At 54.7% G+C, this 19,742-nt stretch overlaps 1 protein-coding gene across 4 annotated transcripts in view; it reads left to right on the top strand.

Moving 5' to 3' along the window:
- Nucleotides 1-18,590, top strand: part of CFAP65 (cilia and flagella associated protein 65) — a 41,606-nt gene extending 23,016 nt beyond the window's left edge. For 3 of the 4 annotated variants that reach the window (XM_027513639.1, XM_027513624.1, XM_027513615.1), the window contains 19 exons: nucleotides 658-816; nucleotides 1,059-1,209; nucleotides 1,668-1,796; nucleotides 3,195-3,408; nucleotides 3,723-3,851; nucleotides 8,134-8,310; nucleotides 8,601-8,667; nucleotides 8,815-8,925; nucleotides 11,056-11,247; nucleotides 11,352-11,510; nucleotides 12,781-12,924; nucleotides 13,367-13,480; nucleotides 13,659-13,766; nucleotides 15,356-15,400; nucleotides 15,637-15,839; nucleotides 16,313-16,438; nucleotides 16,958-17,458; nucleotides 18,139-18,276; nucleotides 18,390-18,590. In XM_027513639.1, the coding sequence (XP_027369440.1) occupies nucleotides 658-816; nucleotides 1,059-1,209; nucleotides 1,668-1,796; nucleotides 3,195-3,408; nucleotides 3,723-3,851; nucleotides 8,134-8,310; nucleotides 8,601-8,667; nucleotides 8,815-8,925; nucleotides 11,056-11,247; nucleotides 11,352-11,510; nucleotides 12,781-12,924; nucleotides 13,367-13,480; nucleotides 13,659-13,766; nucleotides 15,356-15,400; nucleotides 15,637-15,839; nucleotides 16,313-16,438; nucleotides 16,958-17,458; nucleotides 18,139-18,276; nucleotides 18,390-18,522 (3,000 nt within the window). In that variant the 3' untranslated portion in view covers nucleotides 18,523-18,590. The remainder of the gene's footprint in view (nucleotides 1-657; nucleotides 817-1,058; nucleotides 1,210-1,667; nucleotides 1,797-3,194; nucleotides 3,409-3,722; nucleotides 3,852-8,133; nucleotides 8,311-8,600; nucleotides 8,668-8,814; nucleotides 8,926-11,055; nucleotides 11,248-11,351; nucleotides 11,511-12,780; nucleotides 12,925-13,366; nucleotides 13,481-13,658; nucleotides 13,767-15,355; nucleotides 15,401-15,636; nucleotides 15,840-16,312; nucleotides 16,439-16,957; nucleotides 17,459-18,138; nucleotides 18,277-18,389) is intronic. The other variant, XM_027513634.1, reaches the window with a different exon arrangement.
- The last annotated feature ends 1,152 nt before the right edge of the window (nucleotides 18,591-19,742 follow it).

The raw sequence follows: 19,742 nt of genomic DNA, 5'->3' as shown, positions 1-19,742 counted from the left end.
AGACTGTGAATTAAGAGGTGCAGAGTTGGGACTTAAACCCGGGTTTCTGATGTCAGTGCCCAGGGGCAAGTCCATCCTCCGTCCTCGGTCTCCCAAAGCTGGAGGTGGTGCAGAGCAGCTGGATTTGGGGCTAATGGGTGGCTATCATTAAGGAGTGAGGAAGGGAGCTTCTGGAGGTCAAAGTGGTAGATCCTTGGAGCAGGGCACAGGTGAGACCCAAACTAGCAGAGCCCCAGCCCTGGTTTAGGGTCTTCTAGTCTAGGAGGCCAAGCTTGAGCCGAGAACCACCAACACACGACGTCTGTTAGAGCCCAGGGGTAGTACTCTGTAAGGCGAGTGACCACACAAACTCTGGAGTCCAGCCTCAAGAGTTCACATCCCCAGCTCCCACCAAGTGCCCTCGTCAGCTGTGTGACCTTGGGGGAGTTACCCCGCTTCTCTGCATCTCCAGTTTCTCATCAGACAATGAGACACTAAAATAATACCACTTACCTCTGGGGATAAATGGTTGAAGGCCCGAAGGAGATGACAGAGTACACAGTGCGTGTAAGGAAAGGTTTTGTATAGCTTGATGTTCTGCAGTGAGACCTCAGACGTCCAAGAGCTGGGCGGGGGTTCCCAGAGACCCCCACGTAGGGATAATGTCTGTGACCCCAGACGCTGACCTGGACCTTCAGCCCCCTGGAGGAGACCAAGTACCTGTTCCGAGTGGGGATGTGGGTCTGGGAAGCCGGCCTGCCCCCAAACACCAAGCCCTCCGCCACCACCCACTACATGCTCCGGCTGGTGGGCATGGGCATCACCAGCAGCCTGTCCGTGAGTGGGAGGACCCTGGTGGGTGCGGGGAAGAGAAAGGGAGGAGGGGCAGGGCCCAGATGGGAGGGAAGGCCCCGGAGTACCTGACCCCATGAAGGCAGGGGATGGCAGTCTTCTGGCCCCCTGGCTCTCCCTGCTGGATCTGCTCTTTGGGGACCCTCTGAGGCTGGAGTGGGGGGCAACAGATGGGGCTGTGGGCCTGGGGGATCCCCCACCCCGGGCTGGCTGACTCTGGCCCTCAGGCACAGGAAAAGGAGCTGGACTTTGGGAACATGCTGGTGAATGGCAAGCAGAGCAGGATGCTGGTGCTCCGGAACGATGGCGACTGCACCCTCCACTACCGCCTCTTCCTGGAACAGAGCGACCCCACGGCTGTCGAGAATGGTCCCCTTGGTACTCAGGCCTGGGCAGGACTGGGCCCCCGGGGCAGGAGTGAGGGGCACGGGTTAACACTGGTTAACCGGACCATGGTTTGGGGACAGGGCTTGAAACTGGGTGCTTCCACTTGCTAGATGTGTGGGGTTGGAGGGTGATTGTCCTCTCTGAGCTTCAGTTCCCTCATCTGTAAAATGGGGCTACTGGTGGTGCCTACCTCCCAGGGCAGCTGGGTGGAGCAAAGTGCTTAGCAGGTGCCAGTGACCCCAAGACTGGTCCCCACTGTCTTGGTCTGGAGGAAGCTCTCTGCTCCCCATTTCCTGGCTCAGAGCCTGCTCTCTAACCAGAGCTCTGCTGGCCCAGAGGAGAGTGTCTGGGACTGGGTGAGAGGAAAGGCTGGGCCTCTCTAGGCTGCACTGGGGGCCTCCTCTGCTCCTGACCCCACCCGGCCGCCCCTGACGGCCACCCCTGAGCAGCTCTGCAGCTGGACCGCACAGAGGGGAGCATGCCGCCCCGGTCCCAGGACGCCATCTGCCTGACTGCCTGTCCCAAACACCGGTCCCAGTACTCCTGGACCATCAGTTATGCTCTCATCTCCCACAGAGGTACCTGGGCCATCTGCAGGGATGTCAGGGCCAGGGAGGAAAGGCGGAGGGCTGTGTGTGCAGGACTTGGGGTGGGAGGATGCCGAGGGTCCAGACAGAGCTGGCAGGATGGATGAGAACATGCTAGGATGTGCTTTTGGGTGTCTAGTGTACATGCCTCATACCAACCACATCTGTCTATGTGGGTGTCCACATGTGCATGCCTGAGCTGTGGGGGACTCGGTGTGAAGAGTTGGGCACTGAGTTTACCTATTGAGGGATCTCAGGTAACTCCTCAGCTGCCTTGGGTCTCAGCTTCCTCCCTCATAAAACGAGGTTGTTAGCAGCCTGCCCCAGGGCCACTTGGTGGGAGTCCAGGACAGTACAGTCAGGGGAGCACAGGAGAGTGAGTGGCTGAGAGTGTGGGCTCCCTGGAATTGGATCCTGGCCCCAGCACTTATTAGCCATATAACCTCAGCAAAATTGTTTAACTTCCCTATGCCTCAGTTTCCACATCAGTAAAATGGGGATAATAATGGTGCACTGGCGAAAAATAATAAAGCACAGACACATGTTACCACATGGGCAAACCTCGAAAACATTATGCCAAGTGAAAGGTGGTGGTCACCAAAAGCCACACATTGTATGATTCTGTTTATGTGAAATACCCAAAATAGGAAAATCTAGAGACAGAAAGTAGATGAGTGGTTGCCAGGGGTGGGGAGAGGGGTGAATGGAGAGTGACAGCTACTTAGTACTGGGTTTGTTTTGGGAGGACTGAAAATGTTCTAAAATCAGTGATGATGATTGTGCAACTCTGTGAATATACGAAAAAAAAAATCACTGAATTGTATGTGTTGAAAGGGTTAATTTTGGGGACTTCCCTGGTGGTCAGTGGTTAAAGCTTTGCATTTCCACTGCAGGGGGCACCCAGTTCGATCCCTGGTCGGGGAGCTAAGACCCCACATGCCACATGAGGCAACCAAAAAATTCTTTTTAATTTTTTGGCTGCACTGCATGGCATGTAAGTTCCTATTTCCCTGACCAGGAATCGAACCAGTGCCCCCTGCAGTTGAAGCACAGAGCCTTAACCACTGGACCGCCAGGGAAGTCCCCCCTAAAAATGTTTTTAAATGGTTAATTTTATGGTATATAGATTATATCTCAATAAAGCCATTAGTAAGTTTGAAAATGAATAACGCACATTAAATACAGTGGTGTTTGCCAAGCGCTTAGGACAGTGCTTGGTTCACGTAGAAAGTATCAGATAAGGTTTGCTGTTGCTGGAAGCGTCCCTGGAGTCTGCTCCTGACTGGGGTCCTGGGGCAGGTTGCCTGGGACCCCTGCACCCACAGTGTATACTCCCCTCGCCAGGGGAGCTGGGAGGTGAGCCCACCCCTCTCTCCCATACCCCCACAGATAACAAGGCTGGGGAGAAGCAGGAGCTGTGTCACGTGTCCCTGACGGCCGTGTACCCCCTCCTCTCCATCCTGGATATCTGCTCCATGGGCAGCGCCGAGGGCATTACCCGGAAGCAACTGTGGCACCTCTTCTCCCTGGACCTGCTCAACAGCTACTTGGAGCGTGACCCCACATCCTGGGAACTCACCTACAAGGTGCCCACCCGGCACAGGTGAGGTGGGCCTGGGGGACAGGCAGAGCCTGTCTGGGAATGTTCTTGGAGCAATGTTCCACTCATGCCCCCAGCACCAGGCCCTGTCCAAGAAGGGGCTCCCTATCTGCCCCCCACCAATGTCTGCCCATCCTTGGTGGGGCCTGGAGAAGGCTGAGATTGACTTGAGGTCTCAAATGCTGACCCACCCCTGTGCCTGAATCCCAGATTCTCCAGTTCCCCACTGTGGGGAGACGGGTGCCAAGCCAGCCACCCCTGGAAGGATTCCAGCCTGTCCTCAACCCTGTCCCAGACCATTTCTCTGCTCCACACAGCACCAGCCAGATCCCCCCTGTCTTCACCGCTCTGAAGCTCAGTTTCAATTTTGGGGCGGCACCGATAGATGCCCCGCCCTCCGTGGTGCTCCTGGCCCTGAAGAACAGCGGCATGGTGCCCCTGGACTGGTACGGAGTGGGGTGCTGGGGGACGGGCTGGAGGTGTTCTCTTGTTGGTTGTAGCCCTGGCCGCCTGGTGTCCATGAAGTGCGCCCCCGACCCCGCGCATCGATTGGATGTAGACGCCAGGGTTGGACTAGGGTCGCCCAACAGGACATCAGATCTGGCTGAGTCGCGTCCATAGGCTCAGAAGTGGTAGACTCACCCTGATGGAGACTGGCAGTTGTTTAGTCACTAAGTCATGTCCGACTCCTTTGCAATCCCATGGCCTGTAGCCTGCCAGGTTCCTCTGTCCATGGGATTTCCCAGACAACTGTACTAGAGTGAGTTGCCATTTCCTTCTCCAGGTGATCTTCCCCACCCAGGGACGGAATCCCCATCTCCTGCATTGGCAGGCAGATTCTTTACTGCTGAGACTGGCAGGGGCATCGTCATAGCTTAGCGAGTGAGAAGTAGCCACCACTCATGCGCCATAGCTGGCCACTCGGACCCTCTTCTCCGAGTCTCACACCAACCCTGTGAAAAAATCCTCCTCCACTGACTGTCTCACAGATGGGAGGCTAAGGACTCAGCCAAGAGCTCTCAGCCGTTAGAGGCAGAGCCAGTTCCCACCCAGATCTGTCCAGGTCCAGAGCCCCCACCTACACAGGTTAGTCAGCAAGAAGCTACAGGGTACCCTGATCTTTGAGCTAGATAAATGCTCGGGCAGCCCTGACAGAGCCCCAGGCCAGTGGGGGCCAGGCCTGCATGGGGCGAGTTGAGGGTCTCTGGCAGGCTCTGCTGCCATAGCATGTCAGGGAGATGGCTGAGCTGAGCAAAGCCACGTGGGGCTGCAGGAAGAGTCGGGGCTGGACAGAACAGCTGCGCTTCCCGGTCACATGGGGCCCAGGCCTGGAGACCGGAGTCCGCCACGCTGGGCCCCTCCTGTGCTTGGCTTAACTCCCATGGGGACCCCGAACTGGTGCCCAGTTAGCATCCTGTCTCCGTGCCAGCGCCGTTTCTTTCCTCCGGCCTCTGCCACGCGCCTTCATTTCCCAGTAAACTTCCTTTTGATGACTTCCAACTTTGCTTGGCTAGACGGAGGTGAGAAAGAAGTGTCCCCGTCCGGGTCAGGCTTGGGAGGGGTGGGAAGAGAGCCAGGGGCCCAGCCTGGGCGTGGCAGTGGGTGGATGAGAGTGGACATATGCATCTGTGATCTCAAGAGCCTTGGGGTGCATGTGGGTGAGACTGGGGGGAGGCTGTACTGGCCCCGGTGCAGCGGCCTCCCCTTACTCTCTGGGTTGTCCTGTCCCTCCCTGTGGTGGAGGAGGGGGAGCCGGTTCATTAAGCAGCTTCTGTCTGAGAAGGGTCGAGACTGTGAGTAACTAAGGGCTCCTGGCCCTGAGTGACTGGGAAGCTTGGCAGGCTGTGGCCTGGTGGGGAAGGCCCGGGGCCTGCCTGGAGCGCTGCGTCAGCCATCCACTGAGCTGTCTGAGTGGCCAGGAGCCAAGGCCCTGCAGGGCTCAGGAGTAGGGGCAGGAGAAGCGGCCTTGGCTGGTGTCCTGGTGTGGAGCAGTGTATTTTGGTGGACTGTTTGTGCAGGAGCACGCCAGCTCTCACTCTCAGTGGAGAGGGTCCAGGTGGCTGGAAATAGGGCAGGAGGAAAGCCAGGCAGAGTGCCCACTGAGCCAGGCCCGTCCATCAGGGGATCGTCTGAGGTTCAGGAAGGCAGTCCGTGCTTCTTCTAGATTCCAAACGCAGGGAACCTTCCTAAGAACACTTGACTCTCTTTGGCTTTTTGCGTTGTTGTGTTTCCTTTCAATTTCTTAGAGGGCTATTTTTGAAAGTTCTAGCCGAGTCTCTGCTAAACTCATAAGGAACAGACTGAAGGTTTTATTCCTGCCAAGATCAGTAAAAAACGGGGAGTGTGGACTTGGCCTGGAGGCAGCAGCAGGCAGGACAGAGAACCCCAAGTGGGTTTGGGGGGAGCATTGAGGGGGACCTGGGAGCCATGCTGCTGCCATGCCCCCACCAAGCCTCCTCTGCTGCCTTTGCGCTTGGCCCAGGGAGATGTTGGGCCGTGCATTTAAAGGGTGATCTGTCACAGGTGTCAGGGGCACAAATTAACGTCGTCTGTTCCCTAATTCATTCATTAAGCCACTGGCCAAACGTGGACTGGGGCTTCCCTGGTGTAGGCCTCAGGCCCGGAGCTCAGAATAGAAAAGCTGACGAGCCTAGGCCCTGCCCTCCCGGTGGGCAGACCGGCCTTGTGGTGCATGGTGAGTGACATGCTGCGAAAGACCCTTGTGCAGCGTCAAGAGCTACTTCCCTCGGATTTAGAAGTGGTGGGAGGGTGTGCGCACCTCAGAAACGCTTCCTGGAGAAAGCTAGACCTGTAGGCCAGGGAGCAGAGGCAGAGAGCCTTCAGAGAGCCTTCTAGATGGGGGCCTGGTGCAGACATGGGTAAAAGCAAAAAGCACAGCGTGGCTGTAACGCTGATAAGGATGTGGACAGGGCCTTGGAGTCCTCTGGTTGGCGTGTAATTCTTCTCCTTCTGAGGAGGATTAGGGGTTCGAGGCAGGGGGACAGGCTGGCAGGTTTCCACAGTCCCAAGTTGGGGGCCCACACCAGAGGACGGGCAGGGATTATTTGGGCGGAGTTGGGGTGAGAGCCGAGAGGGAAACTCTGAGCAAACCTGAAGTAGCAAGGTCGCCAGTTTTACTGCAGATCAATATCCTGCAGATAAAACGACAGAAGCAAGTACCAAGTCCGGTAACACGTCCAACGACACAAGGGTGATGGAAGAAAAGTAAGAACCCCCACCCCCACCCCGCCGGCTCCCTCTCCAGTCGGCCCCGGTGGGCTTGGCATGTGCTTCCGCTCTCAGCACTGGTACAAGGCAGGGGCACATGGACACAGTTGCTCTTTCATTTTTTATTACGATAACGGCATGATGTTACATGTATTACTCTATGTTCAGCATTATAACAATAACGTTGTCACTCAGCCTTATGTCAGTAACATTCATTTTTTTTTTAACATTCATTTTTAGATCAATAAAGATCAGTATATAGAGGTGTAACTCATTCATTTTAATAGTTGCATAATATCCTGTAATATGAATGGACCTTATGTCTATTTTGTTTTGTTAATTTTTAAATTGTTTGAGCATGCCACATGGCATGTGGGCTCTTAGCTCCTCGACCCAGGATTGAACCTGTGTCCCTTGGACTGGACATGTGGAGTCTCAACCACTGGACTGTCAAGGAAGCCTTTACATTTTTAAACCACTCCTTTCAGATGACACCAGTTGTTCCCAGTGCTTTTTAATGTTGTTTTTGCCATCACTAACAAAGTGGTAATAAACATCCTTGTGTGTGTGTGTGCGTGCGTGCTTACATTTTTATCCCTGCAAGTTAATTCCCCCAAATAGAATTTCTCAGTCAAAGGGCATTTTCTACTCTATGCACTTTCTATTCTAAAAGATGCTATCAAAATTCCTGCAACAAAAGGTGGGAGCAATTCCTTCTCCCCTGTATTCGAGGATGTCTGTCCTTCCTAAATTTACCAGCATTGAATGTAACCATTTTTCACGATTCAGATGTGAAAATACTTAAGATTTATTTGAGAGAATTTTGATTTGCATTTTCCTGAGACTCTTCTTGAGTCTTTTCAGGTGTGATGCCCATTTTCCCTTACTTCTGGCTATTCCCTGTTCATATACTCTGCCCAGTTTGAGGCCAGTTCATCCCTCTGAGAGTGGATGGAGCCTTCTTTTCAGATTGTGATCTTGGAACCCCTTTGTCACTTATTTGGGCACCCTTTAGAATGCAATATCTGCTTTACTGGAGCACCTAGCATCACAGAGGCACTGATTCTATGTCCAGCCTTGCTTTGGACTCAAAAGTGCCAGTCTTCCTGGGGCCCCCTGGTTGGTGCTGCTGACATTTCTAGGTGCCTCAAATGGCCCTTCCTAAGAGCTTTGTCACACAGACCCCTCCAGGGTCACTGCCAAGCTCGAAGTGGCCACATATACAAGCAGCCCCTTGACCCCTGGTACCCACAATGGGAGCCCCAATTTCCATTCTCCATTTAGTCACTGCTTCTGTTCCTAGGTTTGTGGACCATTATGAAATGAGAATCCACAACCTCAGTGTTTGCTCAGCCTTGCATGGGACAGCTTGCCTAATGGGGGAGAAGAGAGGGAGGGAATAGAGGAGGCCTCCATGCATCCCAGCTGGGGCTCAGAGCTCCTGCCTCTGGTCTGACCGAGAGGCTCCTCCACCCCTTCTGTTTTGCACCCCTCCCCCAGGGCCTTCCTCTTCCCGAGTGACCAGCAGATTGACGTGGAGCTCTGGGCAGAGAAGGCAGAGTTTGACTGCACCGAGCTGCACCAGATGCGCGCACAGGACAATTGCATCTTCTCCATCAGTCCCAAGGCTGGGAGCCTGAGTCCCGGGCAAGAGCAGATAGTGGAGCTCAAATACAGGTGCTGCCCCCACCGCTCACCCCGCCCTTCCAGTCCTGAAGACCTCCATTCCCCCAACTCCTGGAGGAGCCTGGCCTTACACTGTGTGACTCCAGGGTACCCTGAGTGGCCACCACCCTGAGAAGGTGTTGCCTTTCCACCTGCAGGGGAGGTTTAATTTTCCTCTTGCCTCATCCCAGCTCAGGGATTTCCGCATAGCCAGCCCAAAGCCACAAGCGTGCCATGACCCTTCGTTCTTCCACCCACACCAAGGTTCAGTAAGTCATCCTGGACTGTCTCCTCCCTTCCAGCCATCTGTTCATCGGCACAGATCGCCTCCCGGTGCTCTTCAAGGTGTCCCATGGCCGGGAGATCCTGGTGAGGTCCTGCCCTTGTCCTGTCCTGGAAAGCCTAGAGAGCGGCACAGGGAGTGCCGTTCCCCAGGGAACTGGGGTCCACATCTCTCCACTGGGTACTTCAGTTCCTCCCAGGGAAGGATGCTACTCATGGGCTTTCTATTTCCAGCTCAATTTCATAGGTGTGACGGTGAAGCTGGAGCAGAAGTATGTGCACTTCACCTCCACCAGCCATCAGTTCATCCCTGTCCCCATTGGCGACACATTGCCCCCAAGGCAGGTCAGTGGTCTGCGTTGTCCTGGTCACCAGGATGCTTAAGTGTTGTTCTCTGTGTGTCTGCATCAGCCCATGACAGGATGACAAGGCCCCTGTCCTCACTCAAAGAGGTGGGGTTGAACCTCAAGATTGGGCAACTGGGAGAGACCCAAGGCAAGAGGCTTCAGCTTCTAGGCACTGGTGCTAAGCCCTTTGCCAGGCCCCATTCCCGTGCAAAAGCAGGGGGTTCCTTCCTCTAACACAGGGCTTTTCAAACTTGACCATGCACCATGGTATATTTTGGAAAACGCAGTTCATACATACACATCTAACTGAAACAAAAGTATCACAAATCAGTACGTACACCACTACATGCTGAGTGCTCTGATGTTTTCTTTTTTATTCTGTTCTACTTTTTAAATGCTGGACATGACCTGATAAACTGGTTTCAGTACACCTGCTTATTGACGGTCACGTCTTGAAAATCACTGCTCCAAAAAGGGCATCTTTCCGGAGGCTGAAATGCTAGAAAGTGAATCCTCATGAAGCTACAGAATTGTCTTTATTAATTGGAGGGAACCAGGGTCCTTCGTTCTGAAAATGTACGCTGGAAATCTCCCAGAGGGAGATACAGAATTTTTCCAAACATTTCACAGCTCTGAAATTTCTAATCATTTAGAATCCCTTGTGTTTCTGGGCAGGGGCCTCCAGCCACTCAGCCTGGAGCAAATTAAAAGGGCTTCCTAGACCCGATAGAGGTTCTCATGGTCCCAGGCTCTGCTCACTTCCTTATACAACCCCTCTACCCACTGGCTTCCCAGAAGCCTCACCCAGAAGCCCAGACCCTTAAAAAGACAAGCAAAGACTCATATGCTTCCTGGAGAGCTTTCCAGAGAGACCAGACCACTCCGCTGTGACACTGAACACAGTGGAAAATGGACAAAGGAGAAGACCAACTTGTACCTCCAACCAAGCCACAACTGCAGTCAAGCATCTCCTTTCATTCATAAGATGATAACAGATGGTGGCCGGAACCTGTAAGAAGGCAGCAAAAACAGAGTGAATGAACAGATTTAATCTACATTTTGAAGACAGAATCACTGGGACTTGCTGAGGATTAGATCTGGAAAATAAGAGAAGGGGATGGAGGAAAATGTATTGGATTCCTACTTTGAACTCCTGGGAATATGTAGGTGCCATTTGCTGAAGTGAGATACACTAGGGGGAGGAATAGGTTGTAAAGAGTTTGGTCTTGGCCAAATGTAAGATGCCTATGAAACAACAAGGAGGAGTCATCAAATAGAAGATAGCAGGTCTGAATCTCAGACAGCAGTCCATACAGGAAAAAAAAGCACATTCAGGAGTGGGTGCTGAGAAAGATGAGGGGGTTGAACCTAATCCAGATTAACTCTTTATTCTCACTGTCTTTCTCTCATCTCTAACATGGAGTCTTGGGCCAGAAGACCTCTGGTTTCAGGCAGGACTTTCTGTGACTCCCCAACTTCAGGGTTAGTCTTGGGGGACCTCATACCTTCCTTCTGCTCCCTTTTCTGCCTTTAAGCACAACTGCCTCTAATGGCAGAGGTGGAAAGTGGCAGCCTCCCAGGTAATTAGAATGAGCACCTAGAAAACCATGAAGGGTCCGGATGGTGAGTGCATGGACGTTTCCCTAAATTCCAGCAGTATGGACACAGGCATTAGTGTCCCCTTACGCTGAGGGTCGGATGCAACTGAGCGACTTCACTTTCACTTTTCACTTTCATGCGTTGGAGAAGGAAATGGCAACCCACTCCAGTGTTCTTGCCTGGAGAATCCCAGGGACAGGGGAGCCTGGTGGGCTGCTGTCTATGGGGTCGCACAGAGTCGGACACGACTGAAGTGACTTAGCACCAGCACACTTGACTTAGGTACATTGAGAGCAAATAATATAAAGATTACATAGTATACTAAAATGTTACAGGCTGAAAATACAGTTGTATACTTCTTGGGTGATCCAGCCAGAAGAGAAATCAGAAGTTTTTTAGGGGAACTCTGGGACTGTAAGGGTGACATCATGGATATCAACCCACCCTCCCACAGTGAACACAGAATCCCAGGCTCCCTGCGTGGTGGCCTTGAGCAGGTGTGAAGATTCCTCAATTCCTCCCCCTGCAGATTTATGAGTTGTATAATGGTGGCTCGGTGCCTGTAACATATGAGATCCAGACCAACATCCTGTCGCAGGTTCAGGAAAAAAATTTTGATCACCCCATCTTCTGCTGCCTCAACCCCAAAGGGGAGATCCAGCCAGGCACAACTGCCCGGGTCTTCTGGATCTTCTCACCTATTGAGGCTAAGACCTACACGGTGAGCAGAAGCCCCAGCTCACACAGGGCGGGGGTTTGGAGGTGGCCCCCTCCCAGCAGGCCTTGCTCTAACCAGGGCCTGCACCCCCCTTCCTAACCTCCCAGGTGGATGTGCCCATACACATCCTGGGATGGAACTCAGCCGTCATCCGCTTCCAGGGAGTGGGCTATGACCCCCACGTCCTGGGGGACGCGGCCCCATTCCACAACCTCTCCTTGTGGGACAACAACGCCATCCACTCAAGGCTGATGGTACCTGGACAGGTAAGGCAAAGGGAGCTGGGAAGGCCTGAGGCCTAGGGGGAGCTTGAGGGCCTGGGAGGCTAGCGCAGCGGACGAGGAGGCTGAGAAGGAAATGACAGAGTTGAAAAAGGAAAGGGGTACGGAGGTGAAGTCTGGAACCAACCCTCCTCCGTATTTAGGGTGTGGCACCGGTCCATGAGAGGCTCACCCTGCCACCTAGTGCTCACAGGTGTTCCTGCTCAAGGCGCTCCACCTCCTGTGGGGCCCCCATCCACCCTCACCTCGGGGCATTTGGGGGGCACTGGGAGGGGTAGAAAGAAGCCTATTCTAGGGCTGAGATATTATCTTCATTCAGAACAGCCTCTCCCTTGGAACTAGATGGATTTTGCTGAAAGATACCTAGGGTCAGTAACACTACCTTTAGTTCACACACTTCTCACTGTTTCGAGGCCTGCCACATTCATCCATCCACCATCCATGTGTTTCCCCACTGACCCACATGCCCATTTACTCATCCCCGTATCCACCTATCCATCCATCCAACCATCCATGCACTCGTCCAGTCACTATCCACCAATACATCTGCCTGTCTACTCTTCCCCTTCCCCCCTATTTGGACTCTTACTGAAGGGTGAGTACCATGGAGGACACAGTTTTGGGGATACAGAAAAGTGCCAGACAGAGTCTCAGCTCTGGAGGCACTCAGGGTCTAGACCAAGAAAATGCCCCTTCCATGGCCTCGCTCTTTCCAGACAGCCCTACCACACAATTTCTGCTCTGTGCCCGGTGAAGATGCTAACAGCTGACCACCTAGTAGTCCACAACTACCCTTCAGAGACTCAAATTATATTGGCCTTGCTCCTGCTTTTTCTAAGCAAATTCTGATTTCTGAGTCCTTTCAAGCCTGTTTTTAATGGTCAAAACCATAGGCTTTAGAGTGATACTGTCTGGGTTTATCCTAGAGATCTTTGGAAAATTATTTATACTTTCTGAACATCTGTAAAGTGGGGACAATAGTGGTGCCTGTATCCTTGGGCCCCTGAGAATTAAATGCCTGTCAGTTGCCGACAGTGGTACCTGGCCCATTGAAAGCACTGTGACTGGTACTGGTGGCTGCCGCTAAGTTGCTTCAGTCGTGTCCGACTCTGTTCAACCCCAGAGACTCCCCCGTCCCTGGGATTCTCCAGGCAGGAGTGCTGGAGTCGGGTGCCATTGCCTTCTCCGGTACTGGTGGCTAGGCTTAGTATTTCTTCACCTCCCAAAGTTGCTGTTGTGTTGTCTCCACCAACAGAATGTCTTCCTGTCCCAGTCACATATCTCCCTGGGAAACATTCCTGTGCAGAGCAAGTGCAGCCGCCTGCTGTTCCTTAACAACATCTCCAAGAACGAGACAATTGTCTTTGCCTGGCAGCTGAAGCCTCTAGACTTTGGGGAGGTGAGAGTTCCCTGTGTTTGCAGGAAACCAGAACCTTCAGAGGGCCTCTAGATTTATCCCATTCCACCCCATCCCATCCCACTCCATCCCATCCCACACTACTCCATCCCATCCCACCCCATTCCACTCCATCTCACTCCATCCCATCCCATCTCACTCCACTCCATCCCATCCACAGTCCTTTCTACTCCATCCCATTCAACCCTACTCCATCCCATCCCATCCCACTCTACTCCATCCCATTCCACTCCATCCCATCCCATCCCAGTCCATCTTATTCCACTCCATCCTACTCCATCCCATCCCCACTCCATCCCCTCACACCCCACTCCACCCCATCCCATCCCACTTCATCCCACCCCATCCCATCCTGTGCTATCCCATCTTGTCCCATCCCATCCCTGTGAAGCTCCAGAGAGACTCCTTCCCCAAATATAAACAGGTGTCTGTGAGTCCTATGAAAGGAAAGGTGGCTCCGGAGGAGACAGTCCCATTCATGGTGACCCTGAAGGCCTCAGTGCACGCCAGCTTCTATAGCATGGACCTGGTATGCAAGGTAGGACCACCCTCAGAGAGAAGCTGGGATGGCACACAGCTCCCAGCTTGAGGGGGTGCAGTGGTTTGTGAGATCCCCAGATTTCCCCCAAGGCCCCTCTTCCAAGGGCCAACCACAGCACAGGCCCAAGCCAAGGCCCTCCAGACCTTGTCTTCTCTCTCCTTTTCCTGAGCCACAGGTATACCAGCAGGAACCCCTGAGGCAGTATCGTAAGGAACTGCAGGAGTGGAAAGACGAGAAGCTGCGGCAGGAAGTAGAGTTCACCATCACAGATAGGAAAGTGAAGGTGAGGAGGGCAGGGTGGGCTCTGAACACCACAGAGCCTTCTGATTAGCCTTGCCGTAGGGGACAGAGGTGGTGATCCGAGGTGGTCCTAAAAGCTGACCAGCCTGACGTAAGAGATGAGATTTCTTTTATTAGACTAAGCATAGCCCCTCCCAAGAAACTGTGGATACAGAAAGCTGGCTGACCACTCCCTGCCTCATGTAGCCTGTATTTAATGAGTAGCTACTGGGTGGCCACTGGGGATCCAGGAGGAAACAGGCAGAGCTCACCTTCTGGTGGAAGGGAAGGTGGCGTAGTGTTTTCAGGTGGAGGCTCTGGAAACAAGTGTCTGGCTTAGTTTTCCAGCTTCGACGCATCTTAGCCAAGTTATTTAACCTCTTTAGTTCCCTCAACTATATAATGGGAGTCATATGACATCTGAGATTGGCTTCAAGGTAGTCTAGATGAGAAGATTGCCATAAACTGCTAATTGTTGAAGCTGGGTTGGAGGTAATGGAGAACTCTTTGTAGCATTCTCAGCACTTCTGTATACTTTTTAATAATACGTATTTTTATTTATTTATTGGGCTGCACCTGGTCTTAGTGCTAGCACATGAGATCTTTGATCTCCATTGTGGCACATGGGATATTTAGTTGTGGCATTTGGGGTTTAGTTCCCTGACCAGGTATTGAACCCGGGCCCTCTACATTGAGAGCATGAAGTCTTAGCCACTGGACCACCAGGAAAGTCCACTTGTGTATACCTTTGAAATTTTCCATATTAAGAAGTTTTAGAAAGGGAATTCCCTGGTGGACTCATGGTTAGGATTCTGGGCTTTCACTGCCATGGCCCAGGTTCAGTCTCTGGTTGGGAAAGTGAGATCCCACAAGCTGCGCAGGGTGGCCAAAAACAAACAAAAAAGGTTAAAAAGAGAAGTTTTAAAACTTTTAAAACACAAATAAACGATCCACTTTGTGGCATTGGTGGGAGGATTAAATGAGTTGATGCTTGTAGATTACCTACAACAGTGCCTGGTACCCAGAAAGCCTCCACTCAATATGGGCTAATGTTAGTATTTATGCAGGGGGGCTGGTAATAAATGAGTCAACGTGTCCGCCTTGCTTCCTCCTCCCTATGGTGGCACTCTTGCACCTTGATCACCCCTGTGTCCTCCACACTGAACCCCCAGGGAAGTACTGCTCCCCTCTGAGGCTCTGGCCCAGCTCTGAAGGCAAATCATGTTTTGAGGGCTTTGGGAGAAGGGATTTCTCCCATAGGAGAATTAAGGCTTAATATGGGAGGCTGTTTCCTCATCCCACTAAACCACAGCGTTCCTGGGCACCAGGGACAAGTGCTGTTGGAGCAGCCTGCACTCTTTGGTGGCATCTCCTTTCCTTCCCTTTAGCTAGGTAGCCAGATTTTCCTTGTCTGTAGGCAGCACTTCCCTGGAATGTTCTGGAAGAGGGTGTGGCTGGGAGTTGTGCAGGACCAACAGGGCAGCAGGTGGTGGCGCTGACTTCAGGCCCTCTGTGGGTCAGCAGGAAGGGCAGGACGAGGGGAATCCCTCTAGGCCTCTTGCATCCTAAGCAAGGGTCTCTTTGCTTCCACAGAAAAGGGCATATTGTACAGCTTGTGAGCCTGCGAGAAAGTACAAGGTGAGGACGTAAGCCCAGGCCCATCTCCTTGGGATGTCTTGAAAGGATCCTTTCTTGGTCCCCAGAGATACCTCCACCCCCCAGTCCAGCCTCCTGGAAGGGAGGGATGAAAGTACTGATGGGTGGGGATGAAATGCCAGAGGTGTCGCCAAAGGCCTGGTTGGAGGACTAAGCACCCATCAGTGATGGGAGTGCAGTCCCCAGCCCCTGTCGTCCGTGCCTCCCCTTTTCCAAAGACGCTGCCTCCCATCAAGAACCAGCAGGATCTCAACCGGCCGACCAGCTGGAACCTCAGAACGGCAAAGGAGGAGACATTCTGGCCATGCCCCCAGCCGCCGTCGCCAGGCATGCTCTGCCTAGGCCTCACTGCCCGTGCCCATGCCACCGACTACTTCCTGGCCAACTACTTCTCTGACTTTCCCCGCCACTTCTTGCACTGGTGAACTCTCAGGGAGGGAGGGAGGGGTCTCCTTTCTCTGCTGTCTGCACCGCCCCTCCCCCACACACTCCAGAAAAGGGGCTACCCAGACCTAACCCTTGCTGAGGGCCTGGAGCATGTGTAGCCATCAGCGGGACTACTGGGGCCCTGCTGGCTCCGAGATGCCCCCACTACTGTCAGGCCCTTACAAGGAGGGGCAGAGAGCCAGAGCCCCCCTGGGGAACCCACCTAGGCCTCCCTGCCTCCCCTCCTCCCTTCTCTTTCCACCTTGGAGCATCTCCAAGTCCTGTGCTGACTCTGAGAGTTGGACTTGATTCCCAAAATGCAGCAGCACTATGTTTGGGTTAAGACTAGAGGCTGCTGCAAGCTCACCTGTGTCCTCATGACCGGGCAGCCACCATCACTGCTCATGCCCCTGACCCCAGCATGGGGGCTTGCCCAGGCCACTCAGAATGCTATGGCCTGCCCCCCAGGGAGCTGCCAAAGAGGAGCCCCAAGGTGGCGTCGGAGGCTGGTGAGGAAGAATCCCCTGACAAGTGGGCCTCTGTCTCCAAGCAGGAGAAGCAGCTTCTGATTGACTGCCTCTCTGCCATCATCAGGTGAGCACCCTCCCCAAAACCCTCACCCCTCTGTCTCCCTCGTGAGTTCGGTCAACTCTGGGTCCACCCAAAGCCCCGCAAGTCGCAGCCCTTCTTTTCCCCAAAGATAGAACTTCTTCACAAGATCCTTCCACGGGTTGCTCCAGGCCCTTCTGGAGGGTGACCTGGCTGGAGGGATCCTCAGGGCTGGGTCCCAAGTTCTGCCTTGTTGCGGCTGGTAGATGGGATCTGGAGCGGGGCCACTGTTTTCCAGGGCTCCCACCCTCATCTGGGTACCTCTGACCTCCTGGCTCTTCCACTATCATATAATGATCACCTTTAAGAATCCGAGGGGGAGGGGGACCAGAGGTGCCTTTTTCTAAAGAAGGAACATCAGGAAGAGCAACTGATCAGCCCCCCACCAGCACCTGTTTGTGGCCACAGTAGTCAAGAACCACCCCTCGGGGAACCCTGAAACCAGAGTCCCCCGCAGGGGGCTGCAAGGCCTCTCAGTGAAGACCTCCTCCTCTGCCCACCCAGGGGCCTGCTGGAAGACAAGCTCTTCCATGAGGCTGTGGGACAAAACCTGGTGGAACAAATGCCTTACTTCTGCCAGTTCTGGAATGAGCAGTCGGCCAGGTTCGTGGCCCACAACAGCAGCCTGCACGTGGTGCCAGCCCCGTCTCAGTCCTCCAAGAGCTCGGAGTTCAGCAAAGAGGAGGAGGAGGAGGAGGAGGAGGAGGACAAACGGAGGCTGGAGAGTAAGGAGCAGGAAGAAGAGGAGGAGAAGGAGGAGGAAGAAGAGGAGGAGCTGGAGGAGGAGGAAGAGGAGGAGGAGGAGACGGAAGAGGAGGAGGAGATGGGTGAGGAAGAGCTGCGAGAGCAGGAGGGGGAAGACAAGGGGGAGAAGTTGCCCTGGACAGAGGTGAAGCCCATGCTGCAGCCCACATCCCAGGAGTCCCTGAAATGGCAGTGGCAGCAGCAGATGAAGGCCTTACTGAAGGAGAGGCAAGAGCAGGATGAGAAGGAGGCCATCAGCCGGTGAGCAGCCAGGCCCAGGTGAAGGTTTGGAGAGGGGGCTGAGTGCAGAAGGGTCATAGGAGGCAGTGGTATGGGCTGCTACCTGTGTCAGCTTCTCTTTCCAACTCCGAGTTCATTGACAGCGCTGCTGGAAGCTTAAGGCCTCAGGGGGCGCTATGTACAGAATGGCGATCTGAGCTTTAATTTTTCTTCTCCAAGAGCAGACTATTAACATTTACCATCACACCACTTCCAGCAGGGTGATTATAGTCGTCAAAGCCACTTAAGTGATTTTCTAGAGCCAGGAGCAAAGTACCACCTCTTATTGCACTGCCGTTTCCCAGGGTTGCTCTGTGGCTTTCTGTCCACGGTGGGATTCCCTAGGAGCTCCTTCTGTGCGGTCTCATCGCTCAGTACCTTTCCCCAACCCTGGTCCTGGGATGGGAACCCGGATTGTCCGAGTTCGAATCCCTCTCCGGTACCAACAGCATGACATTTAGCACCTTGGTCTCTTTGAGTCATGGTTTGAACGTCTGTAAAATTGGAACAAGAATGTTTCGTAGTGTTGGGAGGGCGGGGAGTTAAGTGAGAATCCACCTAAAGCTCGGGGCAAACGGTACAGCACAGAGGAGGCCAGTGGAGAAGCCCAGCGCAAGTCGGTGGCGGCGCTGACCCCGGCGCTCCGGCTTCCCGCCGCGCAGGCTCCCGGCTTTCGCTATCCTGCAGGAGGCGCTGCTGGAGAACATGATCCAGAACATCCTGGTGGAGGCGAGCCGCGGGGAGGTGGTGCTCACCTCGCGACCACGCATCATCGCCCTGCCGCCGCTCAGCGTTCCCAGGTGGGGGCGCCGGGGCCAGCGGCCGCCGGAGGGCGCGAGGGGTAGCACGGGAGGGCAGGGGCGCCGGGAAACTTCTCCTCCACTTCCCCTACCTGGGGCTTTCTGTATTCCAGGATTCTGAGTCCCGAGTCGCTGCCAGCAGCGGCCCCGGGGCCGCAGCAAGTGGAGATGCCCGGCTCGTTTGAACCGCCCCGCACCGACTGTTTGCAGACGCAAGCGCCCACCTCCTCCGACTTGCATCTGTAGATTCCTCCCTGCCTTTTCTCCATCACCCCCCAGTAAAGCATCTAGCTCCGCCCCCCGACACACACACACATCTGCCTTCACTTTATTTCCTCGTAAACGACAAGAACTCGCGCGCAGTCTGAGAGGCACAGACGGTGGAAGCGGCCAAGGTGGACCGCACTGACTCGTTGGAGCTGGGAGGTTGAGTCTCTCCTCTCCACTAGGCAGCTGGGCGAGAGTTCTGCGGTTTGGCCAGTGGAGGGCGCTCCAGGTGGTTTCTGGCTGGCTTTTGCCCTAGTAGAGCCGGGTGGCCTGGTCTGCACAGCAGGTGGCCGCGGAGCAAAAGGGGCCATCTCTTCCCTTTCCCCGCCGCACCTACTCCGAGGTTCGGCCCTTCCACTGCTAGCTTTTACTCAGCATCTGCCGGGCTCCCGGGGCTCTGCGGAGGTTGAGAGGAAGGGAAATCGAGGCACGTCGAGGAAGGTCAAGAATTTGACGCTGGGACGGGGACGGAGCGCATCGCTAGGCCGCGGGCCACAGACCCTATTAAATATGAATCCGAATCCCCCAGGCCAGGGGATGCCCCAGTTTCCTTAGGACACCCAACCTCCCGCTCCCCCTAACCTCCGCCTGGTAGCCTCTGTCCTCGGCTCCTCCCCACCCCCTCCCCGAGGCAGGTGGGTGGAAAAGTGACATCTGGTGTTGTTCCAGAGGCGCCCAGGTCCCCGACACCCCCTCCACCCCCACCGCCAAGGCCTCGGAGGAGCTCCGGCCCCGAAGCCTGGGTGAGGGCGGGGAGAGGGGTGAGGGGGCGCTCCGCCTCCTCTGAGTCAATATTTGCCCCGAGCAAACGGGCGCCAGGACAGGTGTGAGAGTGTGTGTGTGTGTGTGCGCGCGCGCGCGCGCGTGTGTGTGTCTAGGGGCGGGGACTGAGTAGGCCGTATAAAGCGCGCTGAGCCGGGGCTCCCGCACAAGCTCCGCGGCGTGCGCTGGGGACCAAGCCAAGCAGGGCCCGGCCGGGTGGAGGGTGGCCAGGAAGGGAGGGGCGGACCAGGTGCGCACCTGCAGCGGCCGCCGACGTGTCAGCCGCAGATGCGCGCAGGTGAGGGCGGCTATCGGGCGCGGGACAGCACGGCGCTCGCAGAAGACCAGGACCAGGAGACCGCCGAGGGCCACAGCCAGGCCCCGGACCCGCCGCTCCCGCCCCGCGACGAGCCCCTCGCACAAACCGGACCTGAGCG

The sequence above is a fragment of the Bos indicus x Bos taurus genome, chromosome 2 (genome assembly GCF_003369695.1).
Source record: "Bos indicus x Bos taurus breed Angus x Brahman F1 hybrid chromosome 2, Bos_hybrid_MaternalHap_v2.0, whole genome shotgun sequence".
Lineage (NCBI taxonomy): Eukaryota > Metazoa > Chordata > Mammalia > Artiodactyla > Bovidae > Bos > Bos indicus x Bos taurus.
This window is presented reverse-complemented; position numbering and strand designations above follow the sequence as displayed.